General features: G+C 35.8%; 1 protein-coding gene across 4 annotated transcripts in view; it reads left to right on the forward strand.

The window, feature by feature from the left end:
- Positions 1-15,628, forward strand: part of CADPS2 (calcium dependent secretion activator 2) — a 602,646-nt gene that overhangs the window by 473,550 nt on the left and 113,468 nt on the right. For 2 of the 4 annotated variants that reach the window (XM_030932945.1, XM_030932946.1), the window contains exons 15-17: positions 886-949; positions 3,991-4,114; positions 6,100-6,120. In XM_030932945.1, coding sequence (XP_030788805.1) covers positions 886-949; positions 3,991-4,114; positions 6,100-6,120 — 209 coding nt within the window. The remainder of the gene's footprint in view (positions 1-885; positions 950-3,990; positions 4,115-6,099; positions 6,121-15,628) is intronic. The other 2 variants (XM_030932947.1, XM_030932948.1) reach the window with 1 other exon arrangement.

A 15,628-nucleotide genomic window follows, 5' to 3' on the forward strand; every position in this document is an offset into this window, starting at 1 on the left:
ATCCTAAGGACAGCCCAGCGGCCTGTAGCACTTGATCCTGCGGTGGGAACTGTAGTCCTGGGAGGAGGTGCTTTGTTGAATCTGGTTCAACAAAGCAAGGAGCTCCAAAAAGATGAAATGGCCCTGATGTTCAGTATTGTTTAAGTGGAAATTGACGTGAAGCAGGACCCCCCCCCCCCCCGTCCCCGGTAAAGAGCGATAAACCTGTTACCATCATGTAACCATGAAATTCTGAGTAGCCCACTCACTCTCCAGCCTTGTCTGACACTGATTTCAGAACATCCCCATGACCAGTCCTCCATTTGTTGGTGTGCACTAGGAATATGTAGGACTAGAAATATTTGGGACAAATGACTATAGACAAAAGAGCTGCAGAGGGTTTATGTGTATTGTATGGGGAGGTGGAAAAGCTAGACATCATGGTAGACAGGCCAATGTCAGCAAAGGAAAGAGCTGGAATCTTGCTGTGGTATATGTGGCCACCCTAAACCACACATAGCCATAGGAGGAAATGGGGGAAACTTATTTCATTTTCTCTTAGAACTTGGATAGCAATTCTTAAACAAGAAATTATTGCAGAATGCATATTATCGCTTTACTCATGACCCTTGAGCTTCTTTTATTTACTGTATTCTTTTAAAACACGTATCCTCAAAATGTTTAGAACCTTTTTCATCACAGCTTATACCTTTATTGTTTAAGTCATTGAAATCCTAGGGTTAGGTAAACTCTTAACAGTTAAAATTTCCCTGGATGAGTTGATGCTATAATATTTTTAGTTTGTTTCATGGTTCTTCATTAATGCCAAGTAATACAAACAGGAATTATTTAGCAGTCTTGGGTATTAAATGTTTGACTCTTTTGTTCTTTCTTTTGTTTTTAAAGATACTGTTTTCCCTTTGGACGACCTGAAGGTGCTCTAAAAGCTACACTTTCATTACTTGAAAGGGTATGTTTGAACATTACTCTGTAAATACTGTTTGCTTTCTCAGGACTGTGTATTTTAGTTATTGAACTAGGGAGACAGACCCCATTATACTCTCTACTGATTCCATCACATTTCGTGAGTTTCTCAACTTTTCTTACTACATGCAGACACTGTCTACAGCACTTCATTCTCCCTGAAGCCTTTCTGAAGCCTCACACTGCCATCCTATACTCATATTATGGCATCTTTTTGGTAGTATTCATTTTTCCTACCTCTTTATTTCCCTCATGAAATGCTTTTTTTTCAGTTAAGAATAATTGTTTTTGCTTTTTCAGACTTTACAATTGTCTTTTATCGTCCTCCAACTTTATTTGTACTTCTACCTGTCATAGTCCTCATGCCAACAAGTTTATCATTTACCATTCACAAATATATCATTTCATTCATTCAATATTCATCTCAGAATTTATTTCAGTTACTCCAGTGTGTGTGTTACCTTAAATGAATTCACATATTATAGAAATGTGTTTCTCCCCCACAAAATAACCAGCAAACAAGATTTTTAATCCAGACGAAAAAAATCATTTTTTAAGGAAAATATATTCTCTATTCCTATTTTTATGACAGTTGAAGTTTCAAAGAGCAGTATTTTTCATGTCTGTAAATTTATTTATATACTTGTTAGATGCTAACAGTTAAATAATGTGGCCAACTCCTATTTCTTACCAGAATTAAAACGAATTTCTAGATTCATCTTTAGCTCATAATTTGATTATTATAATCCTGATTTATTGAATTCTAACACTTGATCTTGTCCATTTTCTGCCGAATTAATTTTAGATACTATATTGTTTATTAGCATCTTTATTAAAAAGCAAAGAGAGAAGACATTGTTCAGATATTACATCTCCATTTCAGTGATTTAAGAACTTGAGAGATGAGGACTAGAACTGATGATTAAAATGAGATCTTAGGATTACAGATTGATTTTATTTTTATATCCCTGTCTTATCCCTGATTATTGGGGATTGTGCGATAGAAATATGATTGTTGTAATTATGTTTTATTAGAATTTTTGTAATACTGAAAGCTGCACATAACTCAGATTTTTCAAAGTATTCATGTCATCCTATTCATTAAGGTATTATGAGTAAAATAAAATCCTTAAGGATTGCTTTATATTTTGGAACAACATCCCATCGTAGGTACCTAATACAGCTTTTCCATGTCTGGGTTTCCATGGCAGAGCCTCCTTTCTCCCCCCCAGTAGGGAAGACTTAGTAATAGCAGGATGCCCTCATGCCCTGCATTGACAGGTGGCAGGATGAACAGGGACATTTATTTCAGTTATAGTCACTAATCACATCTCCTGCTGAATTGAGACAGAAATGTTAAGGGTTATTTCTTCATTTTTATGTCTCTTACTGACATAGAAAAGTAAAACAAAAATATGCATATGAATTCTTGAAACCTATGATACCTTGGAAGAACATGGAATGCAGCATGAAATCAAGGTTGACATCTCCCTTTTTGCATTTGCCAGCCCTTTACCTGTACTTTGCCAGAAAGTAAGTTTCTGGTTCCCAGATAATATGAAATATTACCTAGGAGACATATACATTCTAATTTTAACAGCCATTTTTGTTATGTAAAGTTTGTCGCCATGGGAAGTATAATAGTAACGTTTGTGGTTCCGCATATGAAAAAAAATTAAAGTTTAGTAATAATCACATTTAATGGTGCATGTCTATTTTTTACTGTCCACAAAGGGATTTTTCTGTCTGCAAAGTCTAATGTGCAGTGCTAATTAAAGTGCTAAATATTTGTCAGAATTATTGAATTTGATAAAGATTTTTTTAATCATAAAGTTTGCTATTTTCAAAAAAGAAAACCTTGCCTAACAAAATCTTTAAAATGTCATCAGTGAGTAGCCTTTTAAAAATGTTGTCAAAGGTCACTGATACTTGGATGATTAAATAAATCAGGGATGACAAAATCCTTAGTGCTGAGGCTGACTTAAAAGAGAATGAAACAATACAGCATGAAATGCATGTTTTCATGTTCTTTCAATATTCCTTTCAATATAAGACATAGAAATGGAGCACTTACAAATGCGTTGTCTTCTCTATATTAACATTCTGGCATATATTTTGTAATGTGAATGAAAGTAAAGCATGAATAATTGCATTAAATATGCAGAAAGATAGTTTTACTAATAGTGCAATCAAAACTTAATGTGAGCAGGTTTATCACTATGCAGGTTTTAAAGAAAATTATGAGTCAATGTAACAGTGTTTATAAGTACATTACATTTTGAATTCTGGATGTAATTGTATTTTCCCCTTGCCTAGTAATAACATTTTTAAAGGAAAAGTCCAAAAATACTTTTTAGGAGCCCGACAGAGAATAATCAGTTATTTTTTAAAACCATAGAAAGTTTTTATGTATTTTAACATTCGATACTCCATAAGCATTCATTTCACTAAGGCAAAGAGGTTTTCTCCTCCCTCTTTGAATAGACTGCCATGGTATCTTCAGCAAATCACAGTCATTAAAATTTAGTGAGATTAGATTTCTTGATTTTTTTTCAGAGCTCAAAGATTATGCTTATTCTTAATGAAATTTCTGTTATTGTTCTCAAATATATTGCTCAAAAGACTCAAGGCTTTCAAGTTAGGGATGTGCAAAATAAACTTTATTATTTGTCCCAAGAACTGTAATCTTGATCTGAAACAGCTGCTCTAATGGTGTCACAGGTCCCTGGAGAAAAAGTGGCAGTCACACTGAATGGTGACCTGGTCTGGGGAGGTTTTGAAATGCATAAATTAGGCTTAGGAGGAGCTAAGGTGGGAGGATTACATTCCCAGTTGGGAAGTACATTGCAGACGCATTACATTCCCCCCAAGTTACCTAGGACCCCTCTACCCTTCCTAGTAATAGTCAGATCAAGGACAATTTGTGTAATTTGTCTTTAGTATTTATTTTATGCAACATCTATCTTTTTTCTTCTGTCTGTCTGTCCCCAACCCTGCCCCTCACCCTTCCACTTCCTCTCTCTGTAGGTTTTAATGAAAGATATTGCCACTCCCATACCAGCAGAAGAGGTGAAGAAAGTGGTCAGAAAATGTCTCGAGAAAGCTGCCTTGATCAATTACACTAGACTCACAGAATATGCCAAAATAGAAGGTCAGTGCAGTGAGCAATTGTCGAAGTGGCAGTGAGAGCCAACAATGCCTATTAACTGAATTTTCTATGAGAAGTCCTTTCCTTTCCTGAACAATCCTGTGCCATGGCAAAGGGAAATGTCTCATTAAAATCTCAGCTGGTGAACTGAAGAGCTTTTTCCTATTCATTGCTTTAATATGCCTCCTGGGACTCTGCTTGAATGAAAGACCCGGGATTCGTGCTTAAGTTGTCCTTTGTTCTTATTTTGAGTTTTCAGAAAACCAAAAGGTGTTTTCATGGGTTGTATTTTTTGGCAGTACTGTAAGTATGTCTAACATTTGAACTATAGGCAGCAAAATCTTTCCTGATCAGTAACAGTGTAGTATTATGTAATTTTATTTTCTGCAGTATCACTCAAAAAAGGAAGAAACTTGTTGATTATTGAGGGCTGAAATAAACTCATAGAACTTCCTTTGGTTTTTAATTGCTTGCAATGTATTGATGCATTTGAAAGATTAGATCTCTTGAGAGAACTGTGCTATTTTTTTTTCTTTCTTCAGGCTTTATTCATTAAGGATACTAATTTTTTAAATGTTTAGAAATAAGTAGATTGGAATTTGTGGCAAAGTCACAAAATCAGCTTTTATTCAACAGTTTTATTCAACAACATTAATTTATATAATTGAAAGTAATGGAAAGGCCTCAAACTTTTTGCTCAAATTGTCATAAAACTGACTTACATAATAATACATGAAGGATTAACTAATAGAGGGGAAAAATGCAGTTAATGTTAAATACTTATCTGAAAATAAAAGTTTCTTACCTGAAAATAAAAGTAAGTCATCCTTTATAAAATTTTAGTAACTTTTTATATAAAATGGTACTTAAGGAATCATGAATTTATGAAGTAGTTGATATTAGAATAATTTTAGCAAAATTCAGGTAGGGAAAAGGATTGATGATAATTGTTTGTGTTATTATTCCTTTCTTCTCTCCAAATCTGGTCAAGCTTTCTAACAAGCATACGATAACCAACCTCCTGAGTGATTAACAAAAAAGCCATCTCATCACCATAGCAACCAATATTATATCACGAGAGTAACAACATGAAACCTCCTTAGTTACCATTTTAACTTCATTAATTATGATATCATGTTGTGTTAAAGCAAAAGCAATGAACATTTGATCATTCGAGGAAAGTGGAAGATAAACACATTGGGTTTCAGTCTTAAATACTCTTTCAAATAATTATCATGTTTTGTGAGTATTGAGTATTCTGACACAGATTGGAAGAAGTGATATTAAAATAGACGTATTAAAGCCTTTCAAATCTGGCAAAGATGAAAGTTGTGGGGAACTTGAATAAACACTGTATTGTTTTATGTAAATGTTATGTACTCTACCCAAAAAAACCTGTAAGAATCATTTTGCTCTTAACTGAGTTAATATTTTTGACTATTACCTTGTCCAAGGATACAGAAAAGATATATGCAGTGCACTTTGTATTTTATAGCCATAGAATCCATTTTAAATGGATAAAGAAACTTTTTTTTTTGGACACATAAAAACAAGTCTGTGTTATATAAAAGCCTATGGTAGGGCCCAATGGACAGTGAGCAGGAAACTCTCCTACCTTTTCCCTTTTTGAAGTCACTTCTGTCTTGTCTCTGGTCTAATGGAAGAATATTCTGGAAAATGGATCCTAGCAACCCACTCTGGTAGGAATGCTGAGCAGTCGTCTTTAAAAAGTAGCAACAACAAAATGCTTGCTCAGTAGGTGACAAAAACTTCTATGTTTTTCATCATCTCCCTCTCCCCCTGCTTTTTACTTAGAAAAAAAAAAAAAAATATATATATATATATATATATATATATATATATTTTATCCTCAGGACCAGACTAAGAACCAAATCAAACTTAAGTTAGAAAGAAGTGGCCTTTTACATTATATGAGCAACAAGGGTAGAGTTTGCTTTTCTCCTAAATTCTCTTTTCTTATGTTTTAGGCCCAGCAGAAAAGGAAACAGGTAATTAATATTTCTGCATGCACAAGCCATTATTTCTCATGTGGTGGTGTGATGTTTTTTAAAGCACTTTGTTGAGACATGATTGACAGGCAAGCTGTACATATTTAATGTATACCACTTGATGAATTTGGAGGTAAATAGCTGTGAAATGATCATTGCAATCTATACCATAAACCTGTTCATCAGCTACAAAAGTTTCCTCCTGCCCTCTTTATTTATTATTATTAATATTTTATGATAAAAATATTTAACACAAGAGCTATCCTCTTAGCAATTTCTTTAAGTGTACTATATTGTTAACTATAGGCATTCTGCTGTGTAGTAGGTCCCTAGAACTTATATATCTCGAATAACTTAGACTTTGTGCCCTATGAATAATACCGCTTCATGTTCTCTTCTCCCAGCCCCTGGCAGTCACTGTTCTACTCTCTGCTTCTATGAGTTTGACTCTTTTAGATTCCTCATATAAGTGGTATCCTGTATTATTATGTACTGTGATGGGGCTTATTTTACTACTAAGCCAGAAATTCCTTTTTAAGACTGAATAATATTCTATTATATGTATATACTGCGTCTTCTTCATCCATTCATCTCTCAGTGAACATTTAGGTTGCTTTCCATGAATAACGCTGCAATGAACATGGGAGAGCAGATGTCTCTTTGAGATCCTGATTTCAATTTTTTTGGTTGTATACCCAGAAGCGAGATTGCTGAATCCTTTGGAGTTCCATATTTTATTTTTACAGAAACCTCCATACTATTTTCCATAGTGGCTGCACCTAATTACATTTCTACCAATAGTATACAAGAGTTCTTTTTTCTCCACATCCTTGCCAGTACTTGCTATCTCTTGTTTTGTTTGTTTGTTTGTTTAAAATAATAGTCATCCTAACAGGTTTGAGATGATATCTCATTGTGGTTTTGATTTGCATTTCTCTGAAGATTAGTGATGTTGAGCACCTTTTCATTTATGTGTTGGCCATTTATTTGTATGTCTTTTGAGCAATGTCTGTTCAGTTTCTTGTTTCATTTTTAAGTTGGGCTATTTGGGTTTCTGCTATTGAGTTATAGGAGTTACTTAAATAGTTCAGATATGAACCCTTTCTCAATGTATGGTGTGCAAATATTGTCTCCCATTCTGTAGATTTCCTTTTCATTTTGTTGTTTCCATTGCTGTTGGTGGTGTGATGTTTTGTCATTGATGAATAGCTCTCTTTTTCTCAGGGCTTCTATTAGATCCTTTTGATTAGGAATACTGAAAATGCTTTGATTTTATCAGAATGATTGCTAATGCTTTGTAGGTAAAGTATAGGCCATTCATCTCGAAAAGTTCAGCAATATTTTTGATACAAATTTAAAGCAAAACACCTGAGGCTATATGAATGGTATGTATTATGTTTTAAGCATATCCACTAATCTTATTTGGAAGCTGTCACCGATATTTGAAGGGCTCTTACAACAAGAAAAGAGGACCATCTTCCTTTATCACTCTTGAAAATAACAGAATAAAAAGCATAAATGCTATTAAATAAAAAGTAAGCAGTTATTAACTTTGAAAGTTAGTAACTTTGAAAGTTCACAGGAATGAACAGAGGTTATGAAATCCCATCAGGAAATTGCTAGGAAAGAGTTCACTGAGTTGCTGATTTTTTTAACGTTCTATTTTTTTTTTCTTGCATCCCTTATCACAATTATTCATTTGACTACATGTGCCTGTTATTATCTGTTTTTCCTCTCTATCTTCTCTTCAGCCCCATGCAGGCAGGGTCCTTACTGACTTGTTCACTATTGTATTCCCAGCACCCACCACTGTGCCTGCTGACACAAAATAGGCACTCTGAACTTTGGAGAGAGGTAGGAGATTAGTTAGTTACATCTGAAAACAAGGGAGCGAGAGACAGGTGGTGAAACTTCCTAATCCTAGTTTTCTCATTTTGGTCAAATTTTGTATGCAATGTTATAAGCAAGTTTGCTTGGGTTGTTTTTAACTGAAGTCTTCCATTAAGGACTCTATTTCTTTTTTTTTTTCCTACCTTTTTCAATATTTGACCCCAGAAAGTGACAGGAACAAAACACTCAGAGCCACAAAGAGGAGAAAGAACACACCTACAATGATTGCTAAGTGCACTTTAGAGAAAAATGAATTAGAAAAAAATATGGGACTGATTATCCCCTCTTATGACGACAGCACTTTGTAATAGCAACAATCCCATGCTCTATAGCAAACTTTTTCAAAACCTCTTAAGGCATTTTTCTCCCCCAACATTCCTGTTGTAAAAACAGCTTTCATCCTAGTTTACAAACAAGAAGTTCAGGGTTGTTCGTGGCTTTCCCACTGCCATAGAATAAATAACTCAGCCAGGTGGGACTGGACTTAGGTGATCCTTAACCTCCAGAAGCTACGCTTCTTCCCCTGGGAGATATGAAAGGGTCAGAGTGCTCCTTTTTTAAGCCTGGGGCAGAGGCACTGTGTAGAGTTGCCTGATCTCCTTAAAGAGAGAACAAGAGGGACTTGTCCCCTATATACCTTGCTTCCACCAAACAGAAACCTCCTCACGGTGACTTAGCAATCCATACCACTGGTCAGCCGTACAGGTCAGCAACTCTAGGAAACATACTTTTATTAAAATTAAATGCTTGTTTAGAAAAGAGAAAAAAACAGCCGGTCACAATGGCTCACGCCTGTGATTCCAGCACTTTGGGAAGCCAAGATGGGTGGATCACTTGAGGTCAGGAGTTCAAGACCAACCTGACCAACATGGTGAAACCCTGTCTCTACTAAAAATACAAAATTAGCTGGGAGTGGGGGTGCATGCCTGTAATCCCAGCTAATTGGGAGGCTGAGGCAGGAGAATCACTTGAACCTGGGAGGCAGAAATTGCAGTGAGCTGAGGTTGTGCTATTGCACTCCAGTCTGGGCAGCAAGAGCAAAACTCCATATCAAAAAAAAAAAAAGAGAGAGAGAGAAATCAATGTAGTTTATGTAATTTAAATTGATTGAAGGGAAAACTAAATTTAAGAATGTTCTGAATGTTCTGAAGTAATAGAAGAGAGGGGTTTTTTAGAAATATTTTCTATTCCAGGGAGGGTATGGTGGCTCATGCCTGTGATCCCAGAACTTTGGGAGGCTGAGGCAGGAGGATGACTTGAGCCCAGGAGTTCAAGACCAGCCTGGGAAACATAGTGAGACCCCATCTCCACACACAAACACACACACACGCACACACACACACACACACACACACACACACACACACAAAACTCCATTAGCCAAGTATAGTAGTGCATACCTGTAGTACCAGCTACTCATAAGACTGAGGCAGGAGGACTGCTTGAACTCAGGAGTTTAAGGCTGCAGTGAGCCATGATTGTGCCACTGCAATCCAACGTGGGTGACAGAAGGAGACCCTGTCTCAAAAAAAAAAAAAAATATATATATATATATATTAAGTATATATATATATAATATATATATATATTAAGTATATATATATAATATATATATATTAAGTATATATATATATATATATATATTAAGTATATATATATAATATATATATATTAAGTATATATATATATATATATCTATATATAATATATATATATATATATATATCTATCTATATTATCTATATATATATATATATATATATATATATACTATATATATATATTAAGCCTGGGGCAGAGGCACTGTGTAGAGTTGCCTGATCTCCTTAAAGAGAGAACAAGAGGGACTTGTCCCCTATATACCTTGCTTCCACCAAACAGAAACCTCCTCACGGTGACTCACCAAACAGAAACCTCCTCACGAGTAGCTGGGATTACAGGCATCTGCCACCATGCCCAGCTAATTTTATGTATTTTTAGTAGAGATGGGGGTTTCACCATGTTCGCCAGGCTGGCCTTGAACTCCTGATCTCAGGTGATCCACCCACCTCGGCTTCTCAAAGTGCCGGGATATCAAGCATGAGCCACGGCACCTGGCCTGTCCCAAAGGCTTTCTATTGATACTGCTTCATTAGTTCCTTAAATAGCTCTACAAAATGGGTATATTATGGAGAATTCACTGAGACTTCTGGAAAAAAGCATTAACTTGCACAAGGTTCTGCTGTTGCCATTAAAACTGAACAGACATGAGATTAATACTCACGTCTCTCAGACACCAGAACCCTCTTCACATTCTTTTCACTGGCTGCCATGCCTCCAAGACTGATTCAAAGTAATGGCATTTTATGATAAACACCTCAGCTGCATCACAAAAGCCAAGAATTAATATTAATAAAAGCCACTCTTTTATTAAATAATAATGAGAATTATTTAGTAAAAAGAGAAAATGCTTATATACCAGGCAATATTCCAAGAACTTTATATGTGATGTATCAACTAATTTACCTCTTTGTTTCCCTCCACAACCCCACCCCCCCGCCCCCCCACCCCTGATGGAGTCTTGCTTCGTCACCAGTCTGGAGTGCAGTGGCATGATCTCGGCCCACTGCAACATCTGCCTCCTGGGTAATTTTTGTATTTTTAATAGAGCTGGGGTTTCACCATGCTTGCCAGGCTGGTCTCAAACTCCTGACCTCGTGATCCACCCACCTCGGCCTCCCAAAGTTATAGGCAACTCATTTACTTCTTAAGACAATACTTTGCGATAAATAGTATCATTATTATTACTCCTCAGAAAACTGAACCTGAGAGGTTATATAGTGTGTCTACAGTCCCATAGCTAGTAAGTGGGAGGTTCAGAGCCCACTGTCTGTCTATTGATCTCTTCTTACATGCCCCGCCCTTGAAGATCTTGTCTAGTTAAATTTGCACTCGGTTAAAATCTTTTTGTTTATTTTTCGCCACATTCCTCATGATGTCAGGTGTCGAAAGTGATTAAAATGTGCAAAACTAACCCCCAGTCCAGAGATTTATCCCCCTTTCCTGCTTTATTTTCTTTTACAGCACTTACTATAATCTAACACAATGTATAGTACATTCATCCCACTTATTGTTCTGGAATGTTAGTTCCAGGAGGACAGAAGATTTTGCATTTTAACAATTTCTTATCCATAGTGCCAAGAGATGTGCCCGGCACATATTTGGTACTCAGTAAATATGTATTGGATAAACAAATGAATTTATCAGACTACATAGAGAAGAAAGAACATCCATAAACTGACAAGCTGGCTTGCAAAAAGTCATTCAAACCAATTACTGAATAATTAAAATTTAGGGCAAAAACTAACCACTGAAATAACAGGATTGGAAAAATTAAGCCGTAATTTCATGCCCTTATCACGGCAGGAAGAAGTGAGGGAAGAGCTAATGCTGGATCAGAGAAGCCAGAGGTTATAGATAGCAGTTACATGAACAATGCCCAGTAATCTAGCCTGTTTTGATTGTTTTTGTAATTCAGTGTGCTGCTTAATTGTGACTCATAGTTCTCTTCCATCATCACAGTTCTCTTCCATTGGGAATTCTTCCAATTCTCCATTGGCAGCACAAATTTGCAGAATAAAGGGATCTTAAAAATTCATAGTGGGTTAAATAAAACAAAGGACTTCCCTCTAAATGTCTTCTTTCTTTCTTGGAAATTATTTGCATGTTTCATAGAAACAGTTATTTTGAAAACTGAACATTTCTAGAAAGCAGCTCTTTTTAATCTTGGGGTTATAAAATGCTAACATTTCATTGAATTGCCTCTTTTGAGTTAAGAAATCTTTGACTTACCCTGTTAAAAAATCAACTAGTTTTCTCCTTTGCTTTTATTTTATCACTAACCTACTAGCTAAATAATAGTGAGATCTTTTTTTTTTACTTACAATCTGGCATGCAAAGATGACACTGAAACATCATGTTCCTAATTGTTTTTTAAATCATGTGCCTCGTTGATGCAAATTAGATATTATTTTAAAAGAATAATCAATTTGTTCTTTAGTTCAAAGACTTTCTTACAGACAAGAGTGCAGTTTGATAACAGTTCCTGCTGTTTCCTGAAAATTATGTAGCATATTGTGATTTAAGATATAAAAGGGGAGACTGTTCCTTAGGACTTGCCTGGACATGAGATCTTTTGCATAGACTTGGTACCTAGGCTTATGGCGAACCTAGAAATGTAGAGGTGCCCTGAACAAGAGGTAGCATGGAATGAATAAGCAAAGTCTTTGGGAGGTGAGAATTTTTCTTGGTCCTCTAGTTGCCAGGTTCCCACGTTTAACCCCCGTGTTCTTAGTGTCAGCGCCTCAGTTGAATGGGGTAGAGATGCTTTCCCACAGGCCCAGAGTGCCTACTGTCTTTGAGAAGAGAAGTTGTACTGTGGCAGTCCTTAGGTCATTAGGATATGTGTGTCATCTGGGTGGCGTTTTAATTTAACACTCCTTTGTACACGATAGCAATAAATAATAAAATATGTTCTGCTTAAGAATGTTTGTGTCTAGAGGCCATGTGTTTATAAAAAACTGCACAGTTTGTGGAAATTTTTTGTTAGTGGCGAATAATTTTTACTAATATTTCTAAGATGATATAACAGTTTTCTCTCATAAGAGTTTTATGTGGCTCCTTAGGAAGTTAATTTGAATTTTGAGTATTGTCTGTCTCCATGAACTGAAGTTTCTAAAACCTAAATAATAGACCTGAAATTTCATGTTCCCATAGGCAACGACAATGGCAAAAGGTAATTTGTATCTTAAACCAAATCCTCACCCTAAAAAGAATTGAACAGGTAATTAAAGAATTTCCATTCAGCTTTTTGGACAGTGTGGCTTGAATAATGAGAACTTGGCCTGAAAGTAAAACCTCTGTGACCATTTCTGCTTCTACGTCACCTGCTGATTAGGGACAAATTGTTAGATGCAAATTGTTTGCTTTAAAACAAAAACAATAACCTGTTGTCTTTTTCTTTAGAATATGTAGGAAATTATAAATTTGTTCAAGGTTTTAGTTTATAAAGCAATACATGTATGAATTGTAAAAACTCATTGCTTGAGCTATACTGATCTAGTATGTGTGATCACCTGGATAGGGACCAAATTGAAACTTAGTTTTGTGATATATATTAAAAGAAAAAAAACTCTGTGTGTGCATGATTTTTCAACTTCATATATTATTTGGAAAATATTGGTTTTCTGAGTTATCCCTATATTAGCAAGTATTATATAATATCAAAAATATCACTACTTTTAATATCACCCTTCTCATCAGAAACATCTTAAAGTATTGAGAACCTATCAAGTTTATAACAGATACAAGTTTTCTAAAATTCTCATTTTCCTCGAAGACTCTAATAATAGCATTGTGGTAACAAACACTGGTTGTTTTTCTTAAAGTGACATGTTTACCTTATTTTTTTTTTCCAGTAAATGTCTGCCAAATATCCAACTCTGAATAACTGTAGGTTGTCAGTACTCTTTTCAACCAAAAATGATTCTGTAAGTGGGGGGAGGAGAGAGGGAAGCAGTCAGTTTAGCCCTGCATGCAAATGGTCACACAAATACTTTTCCTTGAGACAGTCATTCATTGTACTTCAATATGCAAAAGTGCTTTAGGCAAACTTTCCATTTTGTCACACATACTATTTAAAAATGTATACTCTGCCAGGCGCAGTGGCTCACGCCTGTAATCCCAGTACTTTGGGAGGCCGAGGTGGGCAGATCACCTGAGGTCAGGAATTCGAGGCTTGACCAACATGGAGAAACCCTGTCTCTACTAAAAAAGTACAAACTTAGCCAGGCATGGTGGTGCATAGCTGTAGTCCCAGCTACTCGGGAGGCTGAAGCAGGAGTATCGCTTGAATCCAGGAGGCAGAGGTTGCAGTGAGTCATGATCACACCACTGTACTCCAGCCTGGGCAACAAGAGCAAAACTCCATCTCAAACAAAAAATACACACACAGACACACACACACACATACACACATACACTCAAGGGCAGAGGTTTAATCAAAGTAATATTTTTACTGTTTCATCAAGTACAACTTTATATGATACTGGCTTTTTCTTTTACTTGAGAGCATGGTGTTAAAGAATACAACGACAATTAGAATTTGCAACCACAGCTTTGATTCATGCTAAGGCAACAGTGATTTTTACGTACTATTGCTTTTGTACCATTAGTGTAAATGTCAACAGGATATAACAGGCAAAAGTATTTAGTATTATTTATGAAAGTAATTTTGATCTTGCAGATCCCTGAAAGGTTTTAGGTGGTCTTCCCAGTGGTCCATGGGCCACACACTGAGAACCACTGCTCCACTCCATCAATCAACTAGCTAAAAGATATTAACAAAAATGAGGTAACTTTCACAGTAACAACCAAATTGTAAGGTATCCAGGAATTAGCTTTGACAAAAACATGCAAAACTTTGTAGACCTCTATGAAGAATATTTTGAAACTCACAAGTCATAGAAAGTAATCTAGATAGAGATAGAGCTATTCCATGACCTAGGAGGGACAACTTAATAATATAAGATATAAATTCTGCCCCCAAATTAATCTATAAATTCATTGCAGTATCTATCAAAATTCCAGTTTTTAAAAGAACTCGATAAATTTACCTTAACATTTATTTTATTTTATTTTATTTTATTTTATTTTATTTTATTTTATTTTATTTTATTTTATTTTATTTTATTTTATTTTATTTTATTTTATTTTATTTTATTTTTTTGAGACAGAGTCTCGCTCTGTCGCCCAGGCTGGAGTGCAGTGGCGCGATCTCGGCTCACTGCAAGCTCTGCCTCCCGGGTTCATGCCGTTCTCCTGACTCAGCCTCCCGAGTAGCTGGGACTACAGGCGCCCACCACCACACCTGGCTAATTTTTTTGTATTTTTAGTAGAGACGGGGTTTCACCATGTTAGCCAGGATGGTCTCGATCTCCTAACCTCGTGATCCACCCACCTCGGCCTCCCAAAGTGATGGGATTACAGGCTTGAGCCACTGCGCCCGGCCACCTTAACATTTAAATAAAGTATACTGAATAACTAAATCAAATTAGAAAAAAGTGTTATATAAGACAAATTACAAAGCCATCACCAAAGCCCATGATCCAGCAGACAGAATAGAAGCATAGGGTCAGATCCATGTATAAATGAGAGCCTGATACACTTCATCTATAGCGAAGATGGGAGACAAATCAGTGGTTAAAGGATACACCGTTTGGGAGGTGTTATTTGAAAGATGGGCTTATTTAATGGATACAGATGAACTCAATTCCTCTCTAATAGAAACTTGGTCTCCAGAGAGATTATAGATCTAAATGCAATGAAGAAAATGCCACTATAAATTTAGTATTTCTCTTTATTGTAAATTATCACCAATGGTTATTTTCACTTTTTCACTTCTTAGATGATTTTTCAAGTTTGTCTGACATCTGAGTTAAAAGAAAATTGTTTTAACTTTCTTGTAAAACATAGTGTGCCCCCATTTTAGTTCATTTTCTTTTTTTTTTTTTTTTTTTTTTTTTTTTTTAGAGACGGAGTCTCACTTTGTCGCCCAAACTGGAGTGCAGTGGCCGGATCT

This window comes from Rhinopithecus roxellana, chromosome 6 (genome assembly GCF_007565055.1).
Source record: "Rhinopithecus roxellana isolate Shanxi Qingling chromosome 6, ASM756505v1, whole genome shotgun sequence".
In the NCBI taxonomy this organism is placed as follows: Eukaryota; Metazoa; Chordata; class Mammalia; order Primates; family Cercopithecidae; genus Rhinopithecus; species Rhinopithecus roxellana.